The 21,265-nt window shown below is 37.8% G+C and overlaps 2 protein-coding genes across 5 annotated transcripts in view; one reads left to right on the top strand and one right to left on the bottom strand.

Moving 5' to 3' along the window:
- GHR (growth hormone receptor) overlaps positions 1–21,265 on the bottom strand; it is a 996,322-nt gene that overhangs the window by 655,491 nt on the left and 319,566 nt on the right. Inside the window, exon 1 of one of the 2 annotated variants that reach the window (XM_048930904.1) lies at positions 8,900–8,904. The exons of the other annotated variant lie outside the window; for it this stretch is intronic. The gene's annotated coding sequence lies outside the window, so the exon portion shown is untranslated. Of the gene's footprint in view, positions 1–8,899; positions 8,905–21,265 lie in introns of those variants that run through there. 2 annotated transcript variants of the gene reach the window in all.
- Positions 424–21,173, top strand: PRKAA1 (protein kinase AMP-activated catalytic subunit alpha 1). 3 transcript variants are annotated; one of them, XM_048930906.1, is made up of 9 exons: positions 424–600; positions 6,153–6,294; positions 8,351–8,444; positions 9,130–9,274; positions 10,576–10,663; positions 11,517–11,741; positions 13,924–14,410; positions 15,460–15,586; positions 18,143–21,173. In XM_048930906.1, the coding sequence occupies exons 1-9, from the start codon at positions 471–473 to the stop codon at positions 18,385–18,387; spliced, it is 1,683 nt and encodes a 560-aa protein (XP_048786863.1). In that variant the 5' UTR covers positions 424–470; the 3' UTR covers positions 18,388–21,173. The 3 variants fall into 3 exon arrangements, with proteins under 3 accessions (XP_048786863.1, XP_048786864.1, XP_048786865.1); XM_048930907.1 differs by lacking the exon at positions 424–600 and having other exon boundaries at positions 6,177–7,963; XM_048930908.1 differs by lacking the exons at positions 424–600; positions 6,153–6,294; positions 8,351–8,444; positions 9,130–9,274; positions 10,576–10,663 and adding an exon at positions 10,670–11,076.

Below are 21,265 nucleotides of genomic sequence, written 5' to 3'. Positions count from 1 at the left end.
TAACAGGTTGAATCTGTGACGTTGATTAGAAATGCAAAGACTTGACAGGCCTGTTTGTTCTGAAGGCTGAATTTGCTGCCATGAGAGCAGGAGGACTGGTTTGGTGGCAGCTAACTCTTCTCAGCTACCTCTCTGAGGGAGCAGGCAGAGTACAACATAGTGACAGAAACATGGCTCTGCCAGCCTTCTTCATCTTACACGCCGAAAGGCCGCCCGTTGCTGAGCCACGGCTGGGCCGTTTCTGAATTAAGAGCAGGTACGCAGCGAAGACATCCCCGCACGGCAGTGCCATGAAGACCTACGAGAGCCAACAACCGCAGTCAACCCGGAAGTAGCAGAGCACGCCGCCTCCGCCCCGTACCGGAAATAGTTCACGCCGGCGGAAGGCGGGAAGGGAGAAATGTGGCGCTCACTTCCGGGGGCCGGCTGCGGGCGGGCGCTCCTCCTCGCCGGGGGCCAGGCCCAGCACTATGCGCAGACTCGGCTCTTGGCTCAAGATGGCGGCGGCAGATAAACAGAAGCACGAGCACGGGCGAGTGAAGATTGGGCACTATATCCTAGGCGACACGCTTGGCGTCGGCACCTTCGGCAAAGTCAAGGGTGAGCTGTTGCGCCGTCTTCTCCTTCTGGGTCGGGGCTGGGGCTGGCTGCCAGCCGGGACGTGGCTGGGGGCGTAGGGGGCTGCCGGAGCTCCAGCCGGCGGCTGGCCGCGCTGTCGGGCGGGGAGGTGGCCGCTGTATCGCGGGGTGCCGCGGGGCCGAGGTCTGGGCTCTGAGTCTTGGCTCGTGTGGCCGCGGGCGATAGCCCTGTCTGCGAGCGGCGGCCGAGTCGTGGTGGCGGCAGCCGGCATGGCGGGGCGGGGCGGCTCTTCGGGTGGGGGATTTCTCTTCCGTTGGCCGATATCGTACCCGGAGCAGAATTCCTGTGTGCGCTGCAAGTATGAGCGCATCTGTAATGGAGGTGGCCGACGTATAGACAGTGCTGCCCTCGAGATTGCATTTTGTCCCACAAATACTTGACGTCCTTATAAGGATGGCGAGTTTTCTTGCTTTGCATTTAAAAACAAACAAACAAACAAAAAAAAACAACCAACAACTTGAGGTTATTTGAGTAACGAGCGCTGCTGCTGACATAGATGTATGGGAAGTCTTAATGCTGAGGCTGGTGGTAACTGAAGTTTCTCTACAGCTCAGACTTGCACAGGGGAGGCTGTAAACAGCATGCAGAAAGTATGATGCCTACCAGGAAAAGAGTTAAAGGCTTCTTTAATTCCTCTGCCTTTTTCGGTGGCTCTGATAAGGTTTCCTCACTTGGCAGTGAGAGCTTATGCTATAAGAAAAAGCTTGTCCTGTTTTTATTCAGCTAGGATTTTCCTTGAGTTTGTAGGGTTTGTCATGGCTTCAGCTGATGCAGAGCTGATTTTCTTCATGGTATCTGCTATGATGCCACATTAAATTGGGTTAAGCTACGCAGTCTTCTTGGGAGAGGGTATTTAATGGCAGTGACAGCCCTAAAAATGAGTTGGAAAAAGGTCTGTGAGTAACTATCAAAGATTTCCCACTGTTACACTAGTTGTCAGATGAATTCATCTTTTTGCTTGGTCTTGGCTTTATTATCACAGGTGGTTGCTACTGATGTGATGTTCTGCCTCTTTAACTCTTAATTTGGTTCTGTGATCCTGAGTTAGTTACTTAGTTCATGTGACTGTGCCTGAGATGGGCATTCATGGAGAAGACTACTGCTTCTAGCATTTTTTGCCTTTCACATCCAGGCAAAATAAAAATACCACTGACATGAAAGGCAAAAAAGACTGCTGGAAGTAAATTAGTTTTGTGAAGTACATTCTCACTTAAGTTATACAAGCATTTGACATAAAACACTCATTCTAACCTTAGCGATTTTGGATATCTGGGGAAAGTTCTTTACAGAGGAAGTGGTGAGATTCTGGAACAGGCTGCCCAGGTTGGTGGTGGGTGTTCCGTCCCAGGTTGGATGGGGCAACCTGATGCTGGTGGCCCTGCCTGTGGCAAGGAGGTTGGAACTTGATGATCCTTAGGGTCCCTTCTAACCCAAGCCACTCCGTGATCACTGTTTTAGTGTTGTCTTTTTTAAAAATTGATCATGTTTTCTGCTGAATCCAAAGGCAGAATTTTAGTTCTACATGTTCCAGATGGTTAGATTTCATAAGGAGTAGTCAGACATCTAGTGATTTCTAATGAGAGTGAGGATACTGTTTGTGGTTGTAAATACAAAATATTTGTCCAAACCTTTAAAACTAGGCCAAGAACACTGATCTGTATAAGCTGCAAAAATGATGTGAACAGGCCTTGTTGAAACTTGAGAGGGAACACTGAATGTGTTTGCTCTCTGATGTATTTGTTAAGTAATATGTCTTTGCTTGTTATGCTTTGTTGTTAATTTACTGCATTAACTACTGTTTTTTTTTCTTCAAGTTAGTAATGATGTTATTTATTTTAATTTTAAAGGGTGCTATCTCTACTGAGCCTTGGCTTAGATTGTTGGTTTCTGGCAATGTGTTTGATTACATGTGGTCTTTTCCAACCTTAGTGATTTTATGACTACTAAAATATCTATTCCAAACATCAAACGAGGCAACCTAATGCTCCTGCGACTAAATTTCACCTTCTGTGGTCTCCTATGCCAAAGATTTTGTAGGTCTTCTGCGTTTTATACAGCTTCAGGTATGCCAAGTGAGAACCACCCAGCAAATACCAGACCTGCCAGATGGAGGCTATATAATTACATGAGACAGTAAAGCCCAGGTTTTAGTGAGAGCTCCCTGTGTATTGCACAGCTGTGTATTTCTGCTGCTTCTACCTCCAGTTGCCCTCCTGTTGCAGAAGACATCCAAAGAGACGCTCCTCAGTGTGCCCGTAATTCATACATAATCTCATAAGAACATCATACTTCCTGCGGCTTGAGATTGTTTTTCTTTTCCAGCTGAAGGCCTACTGACCTGAATTCAGACAAATATCTCTGCACTTAAACAGCTGAAACTGTGGTTGAAGTTGTTGCAACTTTAAAGATCTATCTCTAAGTGTCTTTGAAAAATTGCTGCTGGGCATAGCCATATTGAAACTTGCATTAGTGATAGAACATGAGGAAATGGTATCAGGTTGCACTGAGGAGGTTTGCATAGGATATCAGCGAGAATTTCTTCCTTGAGAAAATAGGCAAGTATTGGAAAGGGCTGCTCAGGTGGAGTCCATATCCTTGCAGATATTTGAGATGTGTGAATGTGCCACTAAGGAACATAGTTTAATGATGGGACTTTAGTGGTCACATTGTAGTTGGATCTGGTGATCATAAAGGTTTTTTGAGCCAAGATGGTTATCAACCCAAAGTCTATTATCAAAGAATAAAGTGAGGTATGTTAGGTATACAAAGGGACATTTCTTTGCAATGCTTTTATTTTTTAAGACTGGTGGAGTACTAGAATGATTAACTTGACCAACCTAAATATACTTCTAAATTGTAAGCCAGCCCCTAGATAAAACTTATGCTAAGAGGTAATACAGAGTAGCTTACAGAAAGATAACACTGGCTTCTTGGTTTTCTATGGGCTATGCATGATGTTATCATCTGAGGTCTTCCTTTCAGTTCCATTCTTGCGCTGAGTTCAAAAGTAGCCAGCAGTTCCAATAAACTTTAAACTGCTCCATCTTAAAGTTATATTTTATGGCATGTGGACGTCTGACTGCTTATTTGTGGAATTACAGATGAGCTCTCATCTGATATATAAGCTACCTTATAGTAGTGAAATAAAACAACAAATCTTTTTACCTTGACGTTTTTTAAAGCATGTAGAAACACTTGTGTTTGCTATTACATTAGACAGTGAAGATTACTTTTATCTGGGAAGAATGAAAGACTTTTTCTGAGAAGAGTGCTGTCTAGTATTTAAAGCATGTGATCTGCGGTGGTTGTCTGGTGCCACGTATTCTCTGTGGATAACATTTGCAAGAATCACTCTTATTTCATGAAGGTGATTATTGGAAACTCCAATCTTAAAGCTAGATTTCATACAAACTTAAACTTGAGGGGAAGAAAGGGCAGAGGTGCAAAAACTTCTGAAGAGGCTCATTTCCTAAAGACTTCTCAGGGTTTTGGAATCTTTCTGTATTTGTGGAAAGCTGCTATGTTTTCATTTCAGTAATTTATTTGAAGTTGTCAAACAGTGCTAAAGAGGCAGAAAAGCTTGTTTTCATCTAGGGCGTACTGGCAAATCATAAATGGAACAAATTTACTGAGACGAGACCGTGTACACCAGAACTGAATATGTGCTAACCTGTGTAATTGCTCAAATGTGTATGCTATCCTGCATTGCTCAGTGCTGTGAACATTCTTGCACAGTGTTTTGGTTATTCTGTTGCTTTTTAGATAATGGCTTTTCAGAATCAGAGGAGGCTTGTTTTCTGTTTTCCCCACAGCGCAGTTGGAGTGAGCCTACCTGCCTTATCAGGTACAGAATGTATCCCACCACCCTGTCAGGGTGGCTCAGGGACTTGCACGATCCACTGTGTTGTAACTTCTCTGCTGGAATTCTTACAAACTGCTTTGTTTTACAAAGTAATCATCTTTTTGTTACAAAAACAATATTGAGGTTTATTGACATCTGTCTCTACTATGATTTTTTTGTCTCACTTGCATTGGATTTGTAACTCAGTGTAGAGAGCTACAAATGATTGATAGACTTCTTATAATTCTGCTGAAATTAACTCTTGAACACAGAAATATTTTTGTGTATTGCTGCAGCAGACTATTAACCCAGGAAGGAACTGTGCCTTTCAGAAGAGGTAGGCAGCCACATACCACTGGCCCGTAGCTTTATCATCAGAATACTGGTTCAGTCCTTGATTCTCTGCTCGACTTGACATTTTCACTAATGTTTTCTTTTTCTAAAAGCAAGATAAGTGCTTCCAGTTCAACTAGCTGCACTGTAAAATAACAAATGCAAAATTATTGAAGGCTTTGCAGATAAATTTATTATATGTGATGTATAATACATAGGAACTGGTTCTTCAGCATGGAGTTATTAAAAAAACATTAAATTGCTTATCATGGCCTTCCCATGGTTGTATTTAAATAAAGCTTGGGTTTTAGATAAATTTTTCAGTGAAGAGGTACGTGCAGAGTGCCCTGTGTTCTGCAGAGGAACCAGTCAGTCAGGTGGACAAAAATGAACCATTTGGGGGTCCTGGAATCCGGCCTGCCTTTAGAAGGCAGGACTTTGAATAGCAACTGAACTGAAGTGGATGTAGTTGTGATACTAGCAGTGCTGGATATCTGCATAAATTTCCGCAGGCACTCATTCAAGTCTTATGGTGAGAGAGATGCTTACATTCTGTAGTATGTCTGTGATCTAGTATTGCATTTTCTTAGTAACTTTGTTGTGGTCTTTTCCAAATGTACCTGCAAACTTAAGGAATTTAATGTTTTACGCTACCAACTTCCTCTGAAACAAAAATTCTTCTAGAAATGGAGAGAAACTTAGAAATGTAAGAGATTGCTTGTCATAGTTAACATTGGATTTTATTCTGTGCATTTCATCTATGTATTGCCATTTATACAATGAAACTCTGGTGTGATGTACTTGCTTACTACGTAAGGTCCTATAGGATAAAATTGCTACAAAGACAGATAAATATTTCAAGATTGGATACTATTAGCAATAATTCTGATTGCTGAAACAGTAGTTTTCCTTTCTTGAGGGAAAGGAAACAGTCATTTTAGTAACAGCAATGCTTGCTGTCTGAGGAGAAAAGCTGCAGGGAGAGCATGTCTGAGAGGATTATCAAGCAAGCTCAGACTGAGTCATACAGAGAAATGAAATGGTCTTCCTCCTTAACAAGGATGGCAAAAATGTTTTGCTTGCAATTGTGCAAAAATTCAGTCATACTGCAAGAGTTCCAAGTGTGAGATTTAAGGTCTCAGTAGAATTGAGAGAAGTATTTGGGGTACAGCAGAAATGATGTGCCATGTGGTCTTCAAACTCCCTAAAGGTAATGGGGATTTGTGGAATATTTAGTATCTTTATTGTGGTATTTCTTGGCTGTATTTGAAATGATCTAGTGAATGTCCTTTATGGAGAAATTGAAAAATCTCACTAAATTCTTTTTTGTTCCTTGTAGTCGGCAAACATGAGTTAACTGGACATAAAGTTGCAGTGAAGATTCTGAATCGACAGAAGATTCGCAGCCTTGATGTTGTAGGAAAAATTCGCAGGGAGATTCAGAACCTCAAACTCTTCAGACATCCTCATATAATTAAGCTGTAAGTTTTATTTGCTATAATCGGATTTATTTAAGCAATAATCTCTTTTGCTCTCACTGACTTGAAATGTGTCCAAAGGGCAGTAGTATTACCAGTAGCTTTTAGGGAACTAAATAGCTTCTAAAAAGCAGTATTCAATTTTCAGTATCCCCTGTTATGCATTTTCACAACACTGATCTTCTCTGGGGGTAAGGGAAGTGTGCTTTAATGTTATTTTTCTAATTGTATTTGTTTTTTTTGTTTGTTTTTGGCCTAGAATCAAGTTAAGAACAAGGTTGTAAAGTGTACTTCTATAGGAAGCTTACTGTATTTTTCCCTCAATATTTTTTAACAACATGCTGATCAGTTACCTGCGATTTCTCCGGTGTTGATGCCTCTGCAAAATTCTTCTGAATTAAGGATGTGCAGTCTGTTAGGTGTGATCTGATATTTCAGAATTCTTTGATATAGCTGTTACCACTTGTCTAGTATGCAAAAAGGTCGTTGCTTGCCTATCTGTTAGGCAATCATCAGTAGGGTTCAGAGTACAGCTAACTATGTCCTAGGCGAGACGCTCTGTAATTTATTTTCTAAGACTAGATACAAATGCCATTCATTTTTGGCTTTTGATATAGCCTGCCTACGCATATATTAGGGCACGTCTAGAGTGCAGATGATTCTCACTCTTAATTGTGGAGTGGTAGTTTATTCTTTTATTGTCAGACTTCTATTAGGATCAGGATACCACTGACAGATTCTTTTTGGTTTAGGTTTCTTTTAGGTTTAACAATGACACATAAACTGGTTCTAAATCGGATTTCCAGATCATCTCAGTAACTTTCTTCAGTTAAAAGTTCAAGAACAAGTCCAAAACACATATCTGCTGCCGAAACAAATTTTCAATATACTAGCCAAGATATGTGGCAGAATAGTAATATGTAGCTCTTAAATCAGCTTAACTGTTTTCAAGTAAACAATTACTCAGTGAATAGTGGTGCGAAATTCTTTCTCTTCAGCATGTGAAGGGAAGGATCAAGATGTAGGAGATGACAGAAAAGATTAATTATACTCAACTTTTCAACTGTTTGTCTTGACTTTCCAAAGCTGAAGGGTTGTTATCCTGTGTAAAAATGCAATTTGAGCTATAACTGATACTCGTGTCCAGACTCGCTGGTAACTTAGGGTTATGCTGCTTACACTCTTAGAAATTAGACTGGGGAACTGGTGGGGTGAAAGTAAACAGTTTTTTTCTGCTTAATGATAAATAAGACAACTTCTAATTTGGAACACTTTATTAAAAACTTTATAAAATGATTTATCAGTATTTATAACTTTAGATCTATCTTTGCAAGACTTCTTTTCTATGCCGTGCTTTAATTAAAAACCTCGGAAGTGTCTCCTCCCTGTTCTTTAGACTCTAGTAATAGAATGGCTTGTGTTTTCTTCTGTAAAAATTCTTCCTCCTGCATTAAGTCATCCACTCTGTGGAGTTTGACCTTGCTTATGTTACTGGTATGTAACTGTTGTGTTCTGCAGTTGCCTTTTCTGTAACTAGAAAAATGAACTGACTGAAGAGAAGTATGGTTGCATCTTCCAAGAGATGTGGACTGGCTTATTTTCAGAGATCATGAGAGGTTTATCTTCCAGCATTTTTCACAGTCTCTCTACCCAAAAAGTGGAAATCACTGTGGTAATTTCAACTATGAACTGTTGTTCATGATTGCCTGAAGTATACAGCTTATTGTTTTCACAACTATAGGGAAAATCACAAAAGGTAATGTTAGTGAGGTTGCACTGTAATTTCTTTCTAGAAGATTAAAATATCATTTCCTTTGTAGTGAGACTTCAAAATTTCTTGGTGGGGGAATATAAATTTTCTGCTAGTCTTCACAACAGCAGCCTCCCTAAATAAAAAGTGAGGAAACAGCTGATGAGAAATTGTTATGGCAGTGATTGTAAATTGACTGATAAAACCAGTACTGTGGGAAGTGTTACACAGAAATATATTTTAAAGTGCTTAAACAGGTGTAACCTCTCATACTGAGTACTTAAACTAATAGATACTTCTCTGTATCAGGTACCAGGTCATCAGTACCCCAACTGACATTTTCATGGTGATGGAGTACGTTTCAGGAGGAGAGCTGTTTGATTATATCTGTAAAAATGGAAGGGTAAGAAGTAGTTCAATTCTAGAGATCAATGACTTGCCTTCTGTTATTGCTTTTGCAACATTTCTATTAAATGATGGTTTGTTTTTATGTATTCAGCATTATTTTTGCTGCTCGCAGTTAAAATAAAGATTCTCTTAATTCTCTAATGTCCCCTAAGACAAACTATCTAGAAAGCTTAGTCTAACAAATAACTAAAAGCATCCTGGCTAACTTTGACATATTGCAGGGCATGTTCCATAGGAATGTCCAACTAAGTCTGCTATTTGAGCAAAGCTGCCATTGAGAGCATACATTTTATGTAAAATTTACTGCCTCTAACTGTCAGCATCTTTTGTTTTATTTAAATCTTATTATGTGCTTAAGTACTGAAGTACCTTGGTATTTCAGTTAGACAGAATAAAAGTTTGGGTGATGATGTTCCTAGTTTACTTAACTAGTTTCCAAAGAATGTTTGACAAATGTCAGTGACTATTGAGCAGGTGGATCTTGTTTTATCTTACCCATTTTAGAGCTGTGGCAGAAGGAAAATGATGTAAGATGTGAAATTTTCTGCCACAGAGATGTACTGTGTAAAGTATCAAAACTACAGATGATAGCTTTAGGTCATTGGAAAACTTTCTGTAATTAATATAAACGAAAAAGTCATCTTCCACTGTCTTAGATTTGTTTAAAATTCTTGTTCTAGCTTGATGAGAAGGAAAGTAGACGTCTGTTCCAACAGATCCTTTCTGGTGTGGATTACTGTCACAGGCACATGGTAGTTCACAGAGATCTAAAGCCTGAAAACGTGTTGCTTGATGCACACATGAATGCCAAGATAGCTGACTTTGGTAAGCATTAATATCACCCTAGAAACATTTTTTTGTGTTATTTAGGTCTAGTTGCTGTGGAATATACTTAATATTTGGTTACTTGAGTGTCCTGTATGGTGAGATAAAATCTGTGAAGAGCATGAATGCAAGAGAAAATACTGTTCTTGGGAATCTGTGGAATTTGCTTTTCCTTGTGCTTTCTTCTTTTTCAAATCAGGTGTTTTTTGTTACTGTTATTTTTGTTACCAAGAGCTGTCGTCTTTCGTTTTGCTTAACAATAATTCTCTGAATTAAGACTTAGTTCCCCACATTATCACTTGCAAACTAACTTTTCTATTGCTTGTTCTTCCATCTGTAAAAAGCAGATATTCAGCACTCTTGGAAGTACAGTGCAAGGACAGTTCTTTATATTTAAAAAGCATATTACTCAGTAAAATGTGAATTCCAAAGATGTGACTGGGGAAGAAAAATGTAGTGTAAAAAGTAAAATGGGTGATTTTCAAACACCTGAGCTCTTTGCTACATGGGTGCCTAACTAGTCAGAGAATCTGATAGTTTGTATGAGCCGTTTGTGACAGAATTGGTGGTGAGACTGGTAGCTAGTTCTGAATAATCATCTGAATGAAGAAACCTGACTGTATGAAAATAGTAAGGTATCTATACAGCTGTGTCATCACAATGTATCTCCTATTAGAAATAGTACATAATATCTGCTCTTTGAAGTGTTCAAGTATGTGCATCTTGTGAATCCTAGTAATTTCTTGCATAGAAATTGTTTGTGATATAGTTACTTGAAGAAATAAAACACAGCAACTTAAAAAAACAAAAACAGTAAAAACTCCTTCCATGACAGAAGCATCTGTAAAAGCACAGCACTCAGTAAATGATGACTAGCTTATTAAATGAGAGCTTAATAATTGCTTCATGTGTGGCAGTGTCAGAGTTGGTCAGGCTGTGTACTTCCATCTCCTGGCCCTTCCCTGGTAAAAGGGTATAATGCCTCCTCTCGAATTGAGTTCTCAGGACTGCAGTAATCTTGTTGAGGCTTCCACTGAGGAAAAAGGACAACACTCTCCACAGCTATTCCAGAAGTGGTAACTTTTGTCTGGTATCTTCTGATAAACTAAACAGGATATGGGGTATAGGATTACATGCTATTCTCATGCCTGAAACTTCAGTGGTTCCACAGAAGTGTGCCTACCAGCTTAGATAAATTGTTAACTTCTGTCAAATTACTAGTGATTTGTTCTAGATGTTATATACAGTGTGAAACCATTTTGTTCTCTGAATTTTTAGTAGTTACTCTTATGCACTTTCAGGTCTATCAAATATGATGTCTGATGGCGAATTTTTAAGAACGAGCTGTGGTTCCCCTAACTATGCTGCACCAGAAGTAATTTCAGGAAGGTAGGTTTTTTCTTTTTTTAATTGGATACATGTGTGCACGTACTTTGGTTACTTTACTGCTTTATTCTAAAGGCTGCATAATTCTTTATCAGCTTGATGTGAAGAAACTATGCTGAGCTGTTAATTGTCTTAATAATTTTTCATAACTGTATAAGGCTTCTCTGAACTAGCTTTGAATAGCTCCTGTAAGTTGGAGGTGATGTCTAATGCCCCGAATCTAGTATGTGCGATGTGCCTCATATAGGAAGTAGAGGTATGGATAGAATTAGAGACGGCGTCTTCAGCGAAGTTGAGTGGCCATGAAATATCCGCTGCAGAATGGATATTCAGCCTGAACGTAACTTCCACTTTTTTTGGACTGTCATTGTCAAGTCTATTGTTTACAGCTACCCTAATATCATCTGTTGTTGACGGTAGGCCAAATGTCTTTTTTTTTATCTGGGCAGTAGCATAGATGTGGTAAGTCTAGGTAAATGGTCTTTCCTTGAATTTTTTTTAGCATCTCAGATTTGGAGAATAGATGGATGATCTTGTTAACATTGTTTTAGTGGAATCTATGCAACATATAACACAGGCTTCTTGGTATTAGAAACAACTCTTTTTTTTTCAGTTGACCATTGTCTTAAATTGTATTTGTGGAGTATTTATACATAATAAAGGGGAAAACTACATACTTGCTCCCTAGCTTTCTGTATGTGTTTGAAAAAGGGGAGAGGTGTGGCATGTAAACCAGAAAGCTAAAGTACTTGCAGATTAGTTATCCCTAAGTTTGTGCAATTATTGTAAGCAAGCATGGTAGTTTTAAGGTTTTTTTTAAAGTATTAAACAGAAATCGCTAATAACTTTTTCCCAGGTTATATGCAGGTCCAGAAGTAGATATTTGGAGCAGTGGGGTTATTCTCTATGCACTGTTATGTGGAACACTTCCCTTTGATGATGATCACGTGCCAACACTTTTTAAGAAGATATGCGATGGTATCTTTTATACCCCTCAGTACCTGAATCCATCTGTCATTAGTCTTCTGAAACATATGCTGCAAGTGGATCCAATGAAGAGAGCAACAATCCGAGACATCAGGTAAAATACTAACTGATGTCTGTTGAAAGAATGCTAGAATTATTATCTTAGCGCACATATGCGATATAAAGAAACTAGTCAGATAACTTGTCCTTGTTTTACAGTATAAGAGGAAAAAATCAGCTTCTGGTCATTTGGCCTTTGGTGTTTCTCATCTCCCTGGACAAAAAAGTTTCTATTGGAGACCACAGTTAAATGCTATAGGAATTTTGAGAAACTTGATTTAGAACTGTGTTTATACAGTCGCTGCAGAATGACTTGCAAAACTGCACAGCACTATTGATTTCTGGACAAAGAACTTCTTGGCTTAAGAACCACTGCTCTGTGCTTTAAATATCTGAGGAAACATTACCGCTCTCAATTCAGCATAATTACTGTTTAAATCATGTTTCTGGAGACTCTGAGAAAGACACGTTCAGATTAATATTCCACGTTAAGATAACACTTCTTGTTCTGACTTCAAAATCCTGGCATGAATGTGTTAAGACTGACAATCACTACAGAGAATTTTGATGAGCTAAAACTACAAATATATTTGAATCTGGAGCACATGATGGCTGTGATTTTTGAAGTGGGTGATTGCTTTGGCAAATACGAAATGTTTAAAACAAAGAGTTGGTACCTGGTAAGCTGCTGGAAGAAGTATGCTTTTAGGTTTTTCTGTTTCCTTTGTGAGGAGTTCTAAGAAGAGGGTACTGAAATACTACATTAGTGAAGATGCTGCTGCTTCTAGTCTTAGAAGTTAGGAAACTATGTCTGTGTTTTTTCATCTTAAGAAAAAAATGTGGCGCATATCATATATGTCCTTCACTACTTCATTACAACAAAGAAATTGTTTTTTCCAGGTCCTATCAGAAAACAAAAAACTGAGAACTAAGAGCTGTACAACTTTAGTGGATAGGAGCTTAGCCCATTTAAGTCATCTTAAGTCTAGACAAGTATTGGGAAAGATGTTAAAAAACTTTGGTTGCAGAACATGGGTGGATTTTGAATCCTTAACAATTGTGTACTTATCCATAAGACATCATGTCAGTTTAAAGGGCAACCTGACTAATTAACTGAACACCTTAGTTGTTTCATGGCCATATCTGTGCAAGTGCAAGAGGAGTGGTTCATTTTAATAAATACTAACAATGTTTTAGGCACATTTACTCCACTTGGGCTGTGCTTTGTAGTGACATAAGAAAAGCATTTCCTGCTTCTAAAGTGTTCATTATTGATGAAAGTATATTTTACTCAACTCATTAGTCTGAAACTAGAGCTTCATGAATGCAACTGCTCTTCAATCTGTAGCAGATCTTTAGTTTTGAAAGTTTTCTTGTATGTAACACCTTGTCATGCCATATCATTTGGCTAGTTAAGCAGCTTACTCCAGGCACATAGGTTACTAGATGATAGAAGAAAAAAAAGAGTATCTGTATGTTGGCTTTTTTCCTTCTATGAAAACTATCTTATAAATACAGCAGTAGAGATATTTTCCATATCCTTCTGTCAGTTTTGTATGTCCTGGGGACAAGCTGGGGTTCTGAATGGGGGAAAAAAAAATTGACAGCACCATGGCCTTGTGGCAGTATTGCTGGTAGGTGGATGTTTAGGCTAGATGATTGCAGAGGTCTTTTCCAACTTTTATGATTTTCAAGGGCAGGACCATTGATTTTATTCAAAAATGCTCATTTGAATATCTGTCAAAGAAACTATTACCCATCAAGATTTCTTAACTGTGTTAGGTATGTATGAGGGCCATTTGATGGCATAGCCTAAGAATTTTAGCAGGACAGCATAAGAATTTTAGCTGAAATATTCTTAAATCAAAGATACTAGAAGTAGGAAAAAAAACAACTACCCATTCATATACTCATCAAGCTGATGAGTTACAATAAGGAGTTTTCAAAGCTCAGGTAGTTGCAGCATTTCTAGGAAAGAGAGTGTGGGTTTTTATTTTTTTTAAAGCTGAATGTCTAAGAAAATGTTGTGAAGCCATTAATGCTTGCTTTTTATTTTATAGAATTTTTCAGTTGTTCTAGTGTGCGGATTGCTTTGTTGGAAGCACAGAGGAGGGACACTTGGGCTGACAGTTGTGATTTCTTTGTGTACATATGAAATATAACTTTTAAAAAATAATTTATTGCTAAGAAGGTTTGCTCCACGTACAGACTTACACTTTGTTTATTTTTAAATCTAGAGAACACGAATGGTTTAAGCAGGACCTTCCCAAATACTTGTTTCCCGAAGACCCTTCATATAGTTCTACCATGATTGATGATGAAGCCTTAAAAGAAGTATGTGAGAAGTTTGAATGTACCGAGGAGGAAGTGCTAAGTTGTCTGTATAGCCGAAATCATCAGGATCCTTTAGCAGTTGCTTATCACCTCATCATAGATAATAGAAGAATAATGAACGAGGCCAAAGACTTCTACCTGGCTACAAGCCCGCCAGATTCTTTTCTTGATGATCACCATCTGTCTCGCCCTCATCCAGAGAGAGTGCCATTCTTAGTAGCTGAAGCACCACGGCCTCGCCATACTCTTGATGAGCTGAATCCACAGAAATCAAAACACCAAGGTGTGAGAAGAGCGAAGTGGCACTTGGGGATACGGAGTCAGAGTCGACCAAATGATATAATGGCTGAAGTCTGTCGAGCAATTAAGCAGCTGGATTATGAATGGAAGGTAAAAGAATATAATTTATTTGCTACAAGCAACAGGAGATTTTGAGCTGTGTTTTTATATAGCCTACAAGTCTAAAAAACTGCATCTTCCTGATGTAGGCTGGTTCAGCAATAGCGATAAATGCATTAGTTTAAGGACCAATATATTAAGTTAGCAAAAAGAAATTAATGTGTGCTAGTTCTAAAACTTTGCAGTTTAGCTTTGCTTAATATGTGAACAGTCATGTTTTTCTGAATAATTCTTGTTCCCCGAAGCACTGAAGTCACAATAGACTGCTTTTGTCTTTGCATCCACCAGGTGTGAGGACTTTTTGTTGGGTTTCCTATAAATTGTTTTGAGTTATAGGGTACCAAGATGGAAAGTTGCTCATTGTGACATAACAAGCAATGAAAATTTGTCAAACGGGGGGAAAAAGAAAACAGCTAAAGATCAGCTGATATCAGGAGGAATTTGGAGATGGAAAAATGAGGACGAAGGAAGTGGTCTGTTACCACCCTAAATTCCCACTGGGCACACCCAAAGGGACATTAACATATGTTAATGAATCTTGGATAATAATGAATATGTATGTGGTTTCCAGGAAATGTATTGCATATTGCATAAGCAGTCTTAACTGCTTAAATTTAGAACGTAAACTCCAAGAGTGCATGCTTGATTTGTCAAGTTGCCTGGTATGTATCATGAATTAAAAGGAATGCTGTTTTTTCTTACATTAGAATTAGAGTTTTCTTCCCTGATTTTTCTGGTGCTATTCCTGTGCAGGAAAACAGTTATGAGCGTGTGCACACTGACTACTTGCTTACTGTATAAGAATGGTTTTGGAAGAGGCAGTTTATGCTGGCAGGAAAAAAGTCTTGTTAACATGTCTACCTTTCTACAGAGGCCTTGAGGATGTGCTTTTTTTTTTTTTTTTTTTTTTTTCTTGTCAAGAAGAAAAAAAACACAAACACATAAAACTGCACCCTGAAAAGCAAGTGAGATGAAATAAGAACAGTATGCTCTGCATCTCAAGCAGTTCTGGTAACTAACTCAAATCTCTTTTGTACTAGGTTGTAAATCCATACTACTTGCGTGTTCGAAGGAAGAATCCAGTGACAAGTGCATATTCTAAAATGAGTTTACAACTGTATCAGGTGGACAGCAGAACATACTTACTGGACTTCCGTAGCATTGATGGTATGGAAAAACTTGTGTTAATAGAGCACTAAGGGAAATTGTTCTAAATGCTGGGTCTTAATTTGCTTGTGAATAGGTAAATTAAACTGTTGGCCTTTATCAGTTAAAGCCAGATCTGAGTTGTAGTGTTTCTTTACTCCTTGCTCTAGCGCTCCTGTGATCAAATGATTAGCTGGTTCTTCTCTCAAAACCCTCTATAGGTATATTAACTCCTGAGTTAGTGCTTTGTATGTCTCTACCAGCACTGATGTCACTGGTGCTAAAAGGGACAGTGCTATGAAGAAGCAATACTTAGATCAATTTAACCTGCCTCTGAGGGCCAGATTGAAATGTTAATTTAGATATGGGGTAGGCATGTGAACATCTTTTCCTAGTGAAGATAAAGCTTGACATGTAGGTGTACTGTCCTTTCTTGATTTGTACATTACTGTACTGAGTGTGGCTGAGATGGTATTTTTTTATAGCAGTCTGTATGGTGTTGTGTTCCGGATTTTTGACCAAAAGTGTTGATAATGCTAGTGTTTTGGCTATTGTGGAGCAGTATTAGCAGTGTATCAAGGCTTTCCTTTTCTCCTTATGTTGCTATGTCCAGTGAATAGGCCAAGTGTGAACAAGAAGTTGGAAAGGGAGACAGTCTAGACAGGTGATTCATACAGACCATAGGGTTATTCTATTACATACAGTAGCATGTTTAGCCAAAAAAAAACCAAAACCAAACAAACCAATGAAAAAACAGACAAGGGAGATTTTGGGAAAGTAGCCATTGTTTAGAGACTGGCTGGGCATTAGTCATGTTGTGAGAGGCGTGAGTGATCACCTTTCCGTTACCTTGGTTTTTTTCATTCTCGTGTTAAAACATCTTTATCTTGATCCGTGAATTTTTTTGCTTTTAGCCATAAGATCTTCTTCTGCCATTGAGCAGTGTAATGTTGGAGGGAGTGAGAAGCTTGCTGGGCATGTAGATGCAAGACAAAATCAGTGCACCATTGGTGGCAGTAGAAGATAATTTAGTTAGGAATTGTAAATGCAGTAACTGACGTCTTCCAAGCTGGTAGCTTAACCTAAGCAAGATCATACTTTACAGAGTGATAGTACAACTGTAAGTTAGGTATTTGCCTGAAAATGAACAAAAGAGCTACAGTCTAAATACATTTTTAGGGGCAGAGTAGAAAAAAGAAAGATTATCTACAGCCAATCGTTTATGTAACATACCTAGGAAAACATGAAGGCAGGGAAAAAGGATTTGCTGGAGTCCAACTGGATTGCAGTTTAGTATGGTTTAGGCAGAGTCTTTGATCAGTTTAATATAATTCAGCACTACTGTTCTTCCTTTGTCCCTTAGAATGATACAACTTCTTGCTTAGATCCAATGATACTTGACAAAAGGTATTAATCAGTTTCCTGTACCACTATTAATAAATTATTATATATTATATATATATAATATATGTTTTGGTATTTTTCTTAAATTACATTATATATATATATATATATATATATATAAATATAATATAATATAATTATATATAATATATAATACATATAATTATATATATTATATTATATTATATATTTATTTTATTTTATATATATTATATGTATTATAAGAAAAATACCAACACAGTGGGAGGGTAGAAGACTGCCTAGAGCCACTCAGCTTAGAAAGGACAGCCTGTTGCATTCTTGCTTTTCAGCTCCGGAGGACAACTTAAAGTCATGGACTTGTTTGACAGTCCTTTCAGTTACGAAGTTGATTTGATGTTCCTTTTTGCCACAAATAACTATTCAGTATTTCTTTTATGGGATTGTAGTTTCAAGTAACTTTGGCAGATTGAAAAGACAGTCCCTCCTTTACTCACTAATTTTTTGTGGAAAGAATGTTTTAATGACAAGTGTGAGTCAAGCTAGTTCAGTTTCTAAAGTAAGATAAGAGATCCTTCAGCAGAACTTACTTCTAAGATGGAAGTATTTCTTTCTAATATGGAAGGTAAGCTTAAGTTGCTGTAACTATAGCCCAGGGTATACAAAATACTAAATTCGTCTTTCACTTTAGTAAATAATAGCAATCAATGCATCAATTACTCTTAAGAATATTAGCAATAAAACATAAATAACCAAATACAATAAAGATGAAGTAGATGCTAGCAAAAAGCATCTACAAAATGTTCGAACTGCTATTTGGATATTATATATCTGCTTAAACAAGATAAACAAGATAACCATATAAAGATAATTCAGGTAAATCAATTGAACTGTTAGCCTCTGAAATTATTTACTGACTGAAAAATGTGATGGCTGCTGGTCTAATGTTCATCAGTCCTGAAGCACAGCTCATAAGCGGTACTAATTTGCATAAGGATGACTGCTTCTGTATGATTGTAACGATTGCTTCTTGTATAAGCTTTTATTTTTAGTAACTATATGTACTTCAAAAAGCTGTTTATATATTAATGAAGATTTTAAAAATAAGATCAAGTCTGAGAAGGGAAAGATGTCTTGCTGTTTTTCTGGCTGTTTTGATGTGACTAATTTTTTACTCTCTACTGTCCTTTTCAGATGAAATTATTGAAGCGAAGTCTGGGACTGCAACTCCACAGAGATCTGGTTCTGTGAGCAACTACAGATCTTGTCAGAAAGATTCAGATGGTGATGCACAAGGAAAATCTGCAGATACATCCCTTACCTCATCAATGACCTCTTCACTTGATTCTTCGACAGCTGACTTAACTCCAAGACCAGGCAGTCATACAATAGAATTTTTTGAGATGTGTGCAAATCTTATTAAAATACTTGCACAATAACTTTGAAGGAGGGCTTATTTCTTTTACAGCAATAAGCATGCATAAATCTTAGTCAGATGCTTCCAGTTGTAATCAATTTAAATTAACAAAGGCGCTGAAAAAAATACCTGCAAAATGCAATTTACCTAGGGACTGAAGTGATTATGAGCAGTTAGGTATATTGCTTTGAAGCTGGAGTGAATTCTGATTTTCTGCTATTCAGTAACTTAATACAGGTACAGGAAATCACACGCCCCTTGGGCAGTGCTTGTAACATTTTCAGTGAGTGCACATTAGTATTTATATAACATTTACATTACACAGTCATTTTTATCCTTCTTGTTGGTGATGCATACATCTGGAGCACTGTAAGAAAATGTACACTTACAAGTTCAATGACCTAAGGATGACTTGTTGGTCACTGTCTACATTTGTGCCTCAGTTGATCGGAACAGTTAATGTCTCCTAACAACAAAGCATTAAAACTGCTGTTCCTTCCCCCTTTATTCAGCAGTAAATGAGATTTTAAACAAAGTTTGATGTGCTATAATATGAAATTCAGTAATTGATAAATTTGATTAGATGTTGGCAAATCCAACCAGTTGAAATTTTCAGGACATGTAAGTGCTCCGCAGCACAGTTATGAATAAAACTCTCTGGGGTGGAAGTAGAGCAGTTGAAACCACAGCAGTGCCAAGAGAGACGGTGCTGAGAAGATATGCCATGCAGTGGCCTGAAACAAATCACTGCTCTGAAGCACTGTGAGCAAGCTGCTGCTCTGTGCAGGTTTGCTAGCTCATACCATGGTGTAGTAGCAGCACGGCTACTGCAGGCTGAGAATTCCTTGAAGTATATGCATGTAGCGAAGAGCTGGGTTGTTGCATGTTATTCTGCAATCTGAAATTGGCACACCTTTAAAAAAAAAGTTAATACTTAGATATGTCTGCTTACATCCCATGTTAACTTACTATATGCTGTATAGAATTCACATTGCAGTTTAAATACATCTATAAGCTAAGTTTTTCCAGGCTACCCTCGTATGAATTTTACCATTTAAATTGTGGAAATTAATAGTGCAGTTTTTCAGTTGAATGTTAAAACCTGAAAATGACAACTAAAGTGTTAATAGTTAGGAAGTTTTGAAATGCAGATTGCAGTCATGGATAACACGCATGTAACACAAAAGCCATAACTGCAGAAGAAATGTTTAAGAAAATGACCTTAAATGCTGAATCAGATATATTTGCTCAAAAATGTTAAATATCTTGTAAATTGGATGTACGTACCTGCAGTTCCATTTTCATTTAGCACTTAATTTTAGCATTTAAAGATGCGTTAATCAATAAATTGCCATAAAACATTTTAACTTCTTATTTGGGGATTTTTCTTTTCAAAATAGACTTCATGGCTTAGTTTGAAAGATTGCTCTCTAATTTAGAAATCAAGGCATTAATATAAACAGTGAAACCTGGTCTTTGTTTGAAATGGATGGGAATTCTTGCCAACGATGAGTCTATGATTCCATCCTTGACACACTGCTAACTGCAGATGACAAGAACAGTCTAATGCAGTCCAATTGGCTTCAGTCCAGAAATTCCTGTTAGAAATTTGAAGACATTTGTATCTGCTTAATTCTCAGAACTACTGTAGCTCTTCTCAACTGGGCAATTGTGTGGCCTGTCTTGTATGTAGGTACAACTTCAGTTTCTTGTCTTCAAGTGGCGTCTCACACGATCCCTGTAACGCAGGGTTATATTCCTGTAGCTCACAGTGGAAGGGTTCTCTTCGATAAAACTTCGCATTTAAACTATTGAGATGGAGATGACAGGATGTGGGACCAGCTATCAATCATACTTTTAAGTTCTTTCTTCAGTTGTGTAAGGAAAGGTTCCGATGTTCTGAATAAATAGGTGTGCTCAGTTTGTTATCCTTTTATTTTGAAACTTAAATATTGCACTTGTACAAGTATAACAAACGCACAGATTTTTTTTATTGCAGTAATTCCTCATCTGGAATTGGTTTGGGATCACTGAAACTGTTTCCTGCATATGTTTAACTATTTACAAATGGTATCTGCTCCTGGTTTGTAGATTTGTAATGCTGATCACCATTGCAAGATGTAAAGGTGCAAACAGCTTTTAATTTTTATACACTTTTTTTGGCTCTCCTGTGCTTTAAGGCAGCCGTGGTTTTTACTTTGTCTTGTCTGAATGAGGTGAATTTTGTTGGTATAACACAACAGTTTTGATGGCCAAAGGTTTTGTGATAGAACAGAGGGGTTTTTTTTAATACAGGTTTGGGGAGGGAGGATGGGACTGACAACCTATTTGAATTCAGTGCAGTTGTTTGTCATATCACTTTCTTAGGCTTTGTAGATCTTTACTTTGAAACTGCTTTCTTCAGATGTTCCTACTGAGCTTGAAGACCTTTTTTAGCATCCCATCAGGCTGAGACTGAACGTCACTGAGAAAAATGCTAGGAGTGTAAAGATGTAATTGATGCAAATAAACAAATTGGTTGAGTATGTCACTCTGTAATCCAAAGCATTTAGTTGGAGTGTGCTGAATTATTTTTCCTGTGTGTTCTAACTTTATGGAAGCATGGATAAACCTGGTTATCTCTGAGCTCAGTAGGTAATGAACTGAAAAAAAAAGTATGAATTGATCCATAATGCTAAAAGCAACAAAGAAAATTTCGTATGTCTTGTTATGAGTGTTAACTACAAAATTGGAAGTGTTATTTTACCAGTTGATTACCATTGTAAGATATGAAGTCCTATTCTTTAATAAAGATGTGCCTACTTCCTATGTTGATTTTTTTTTTTTTTTTTTTTTCTGATAAAGTAATAAATGCAAAAATGCTTGTTTACAACTGTGTTGACTTTTTATACTCTCAGAAG

This window comes from Lagopus muta, chromosome Z (assembly GCF_023343835.1).
Source record: "Lagopus muta isolate bLagMut1 chromosome Z, bLagMut1 primary, whole genome shotgun sequence".
Lineage (NCBI taxonomy): Eukaryota > Metazoa > Chordata > Aves > Galliformes > Phasianidae > Lagopus > Lagopus muta.
Note: the sequence above shows the minus strand (reverse complement) of the source record. Positions and strands in the feature narration are given on the sequence as shown.

Coding starts and splice junctions, on each gene's coding strand:
- PRKAA1 (XM_048930906.1), top strand. CDS start 471: ATGCGCAGACTCGGCTCTTGGCTCAAGATGGCGGCGGCAGATAAACAG. Junction 8,445..9,129: donor ATATCTGTAAAAATGGAAGG/GTAAGAAGTAGT, acceptor TTCTTGTTCTAG/CTTGATGAGAAGGAAAGTAG. Junction 15,587..18,142: donor GGACTTCCGTAGCATTGATG/GTATGGAAAAAC, acceptor TGTCCTTTTCAG/ATGAAATTATTGAAGCGAAG.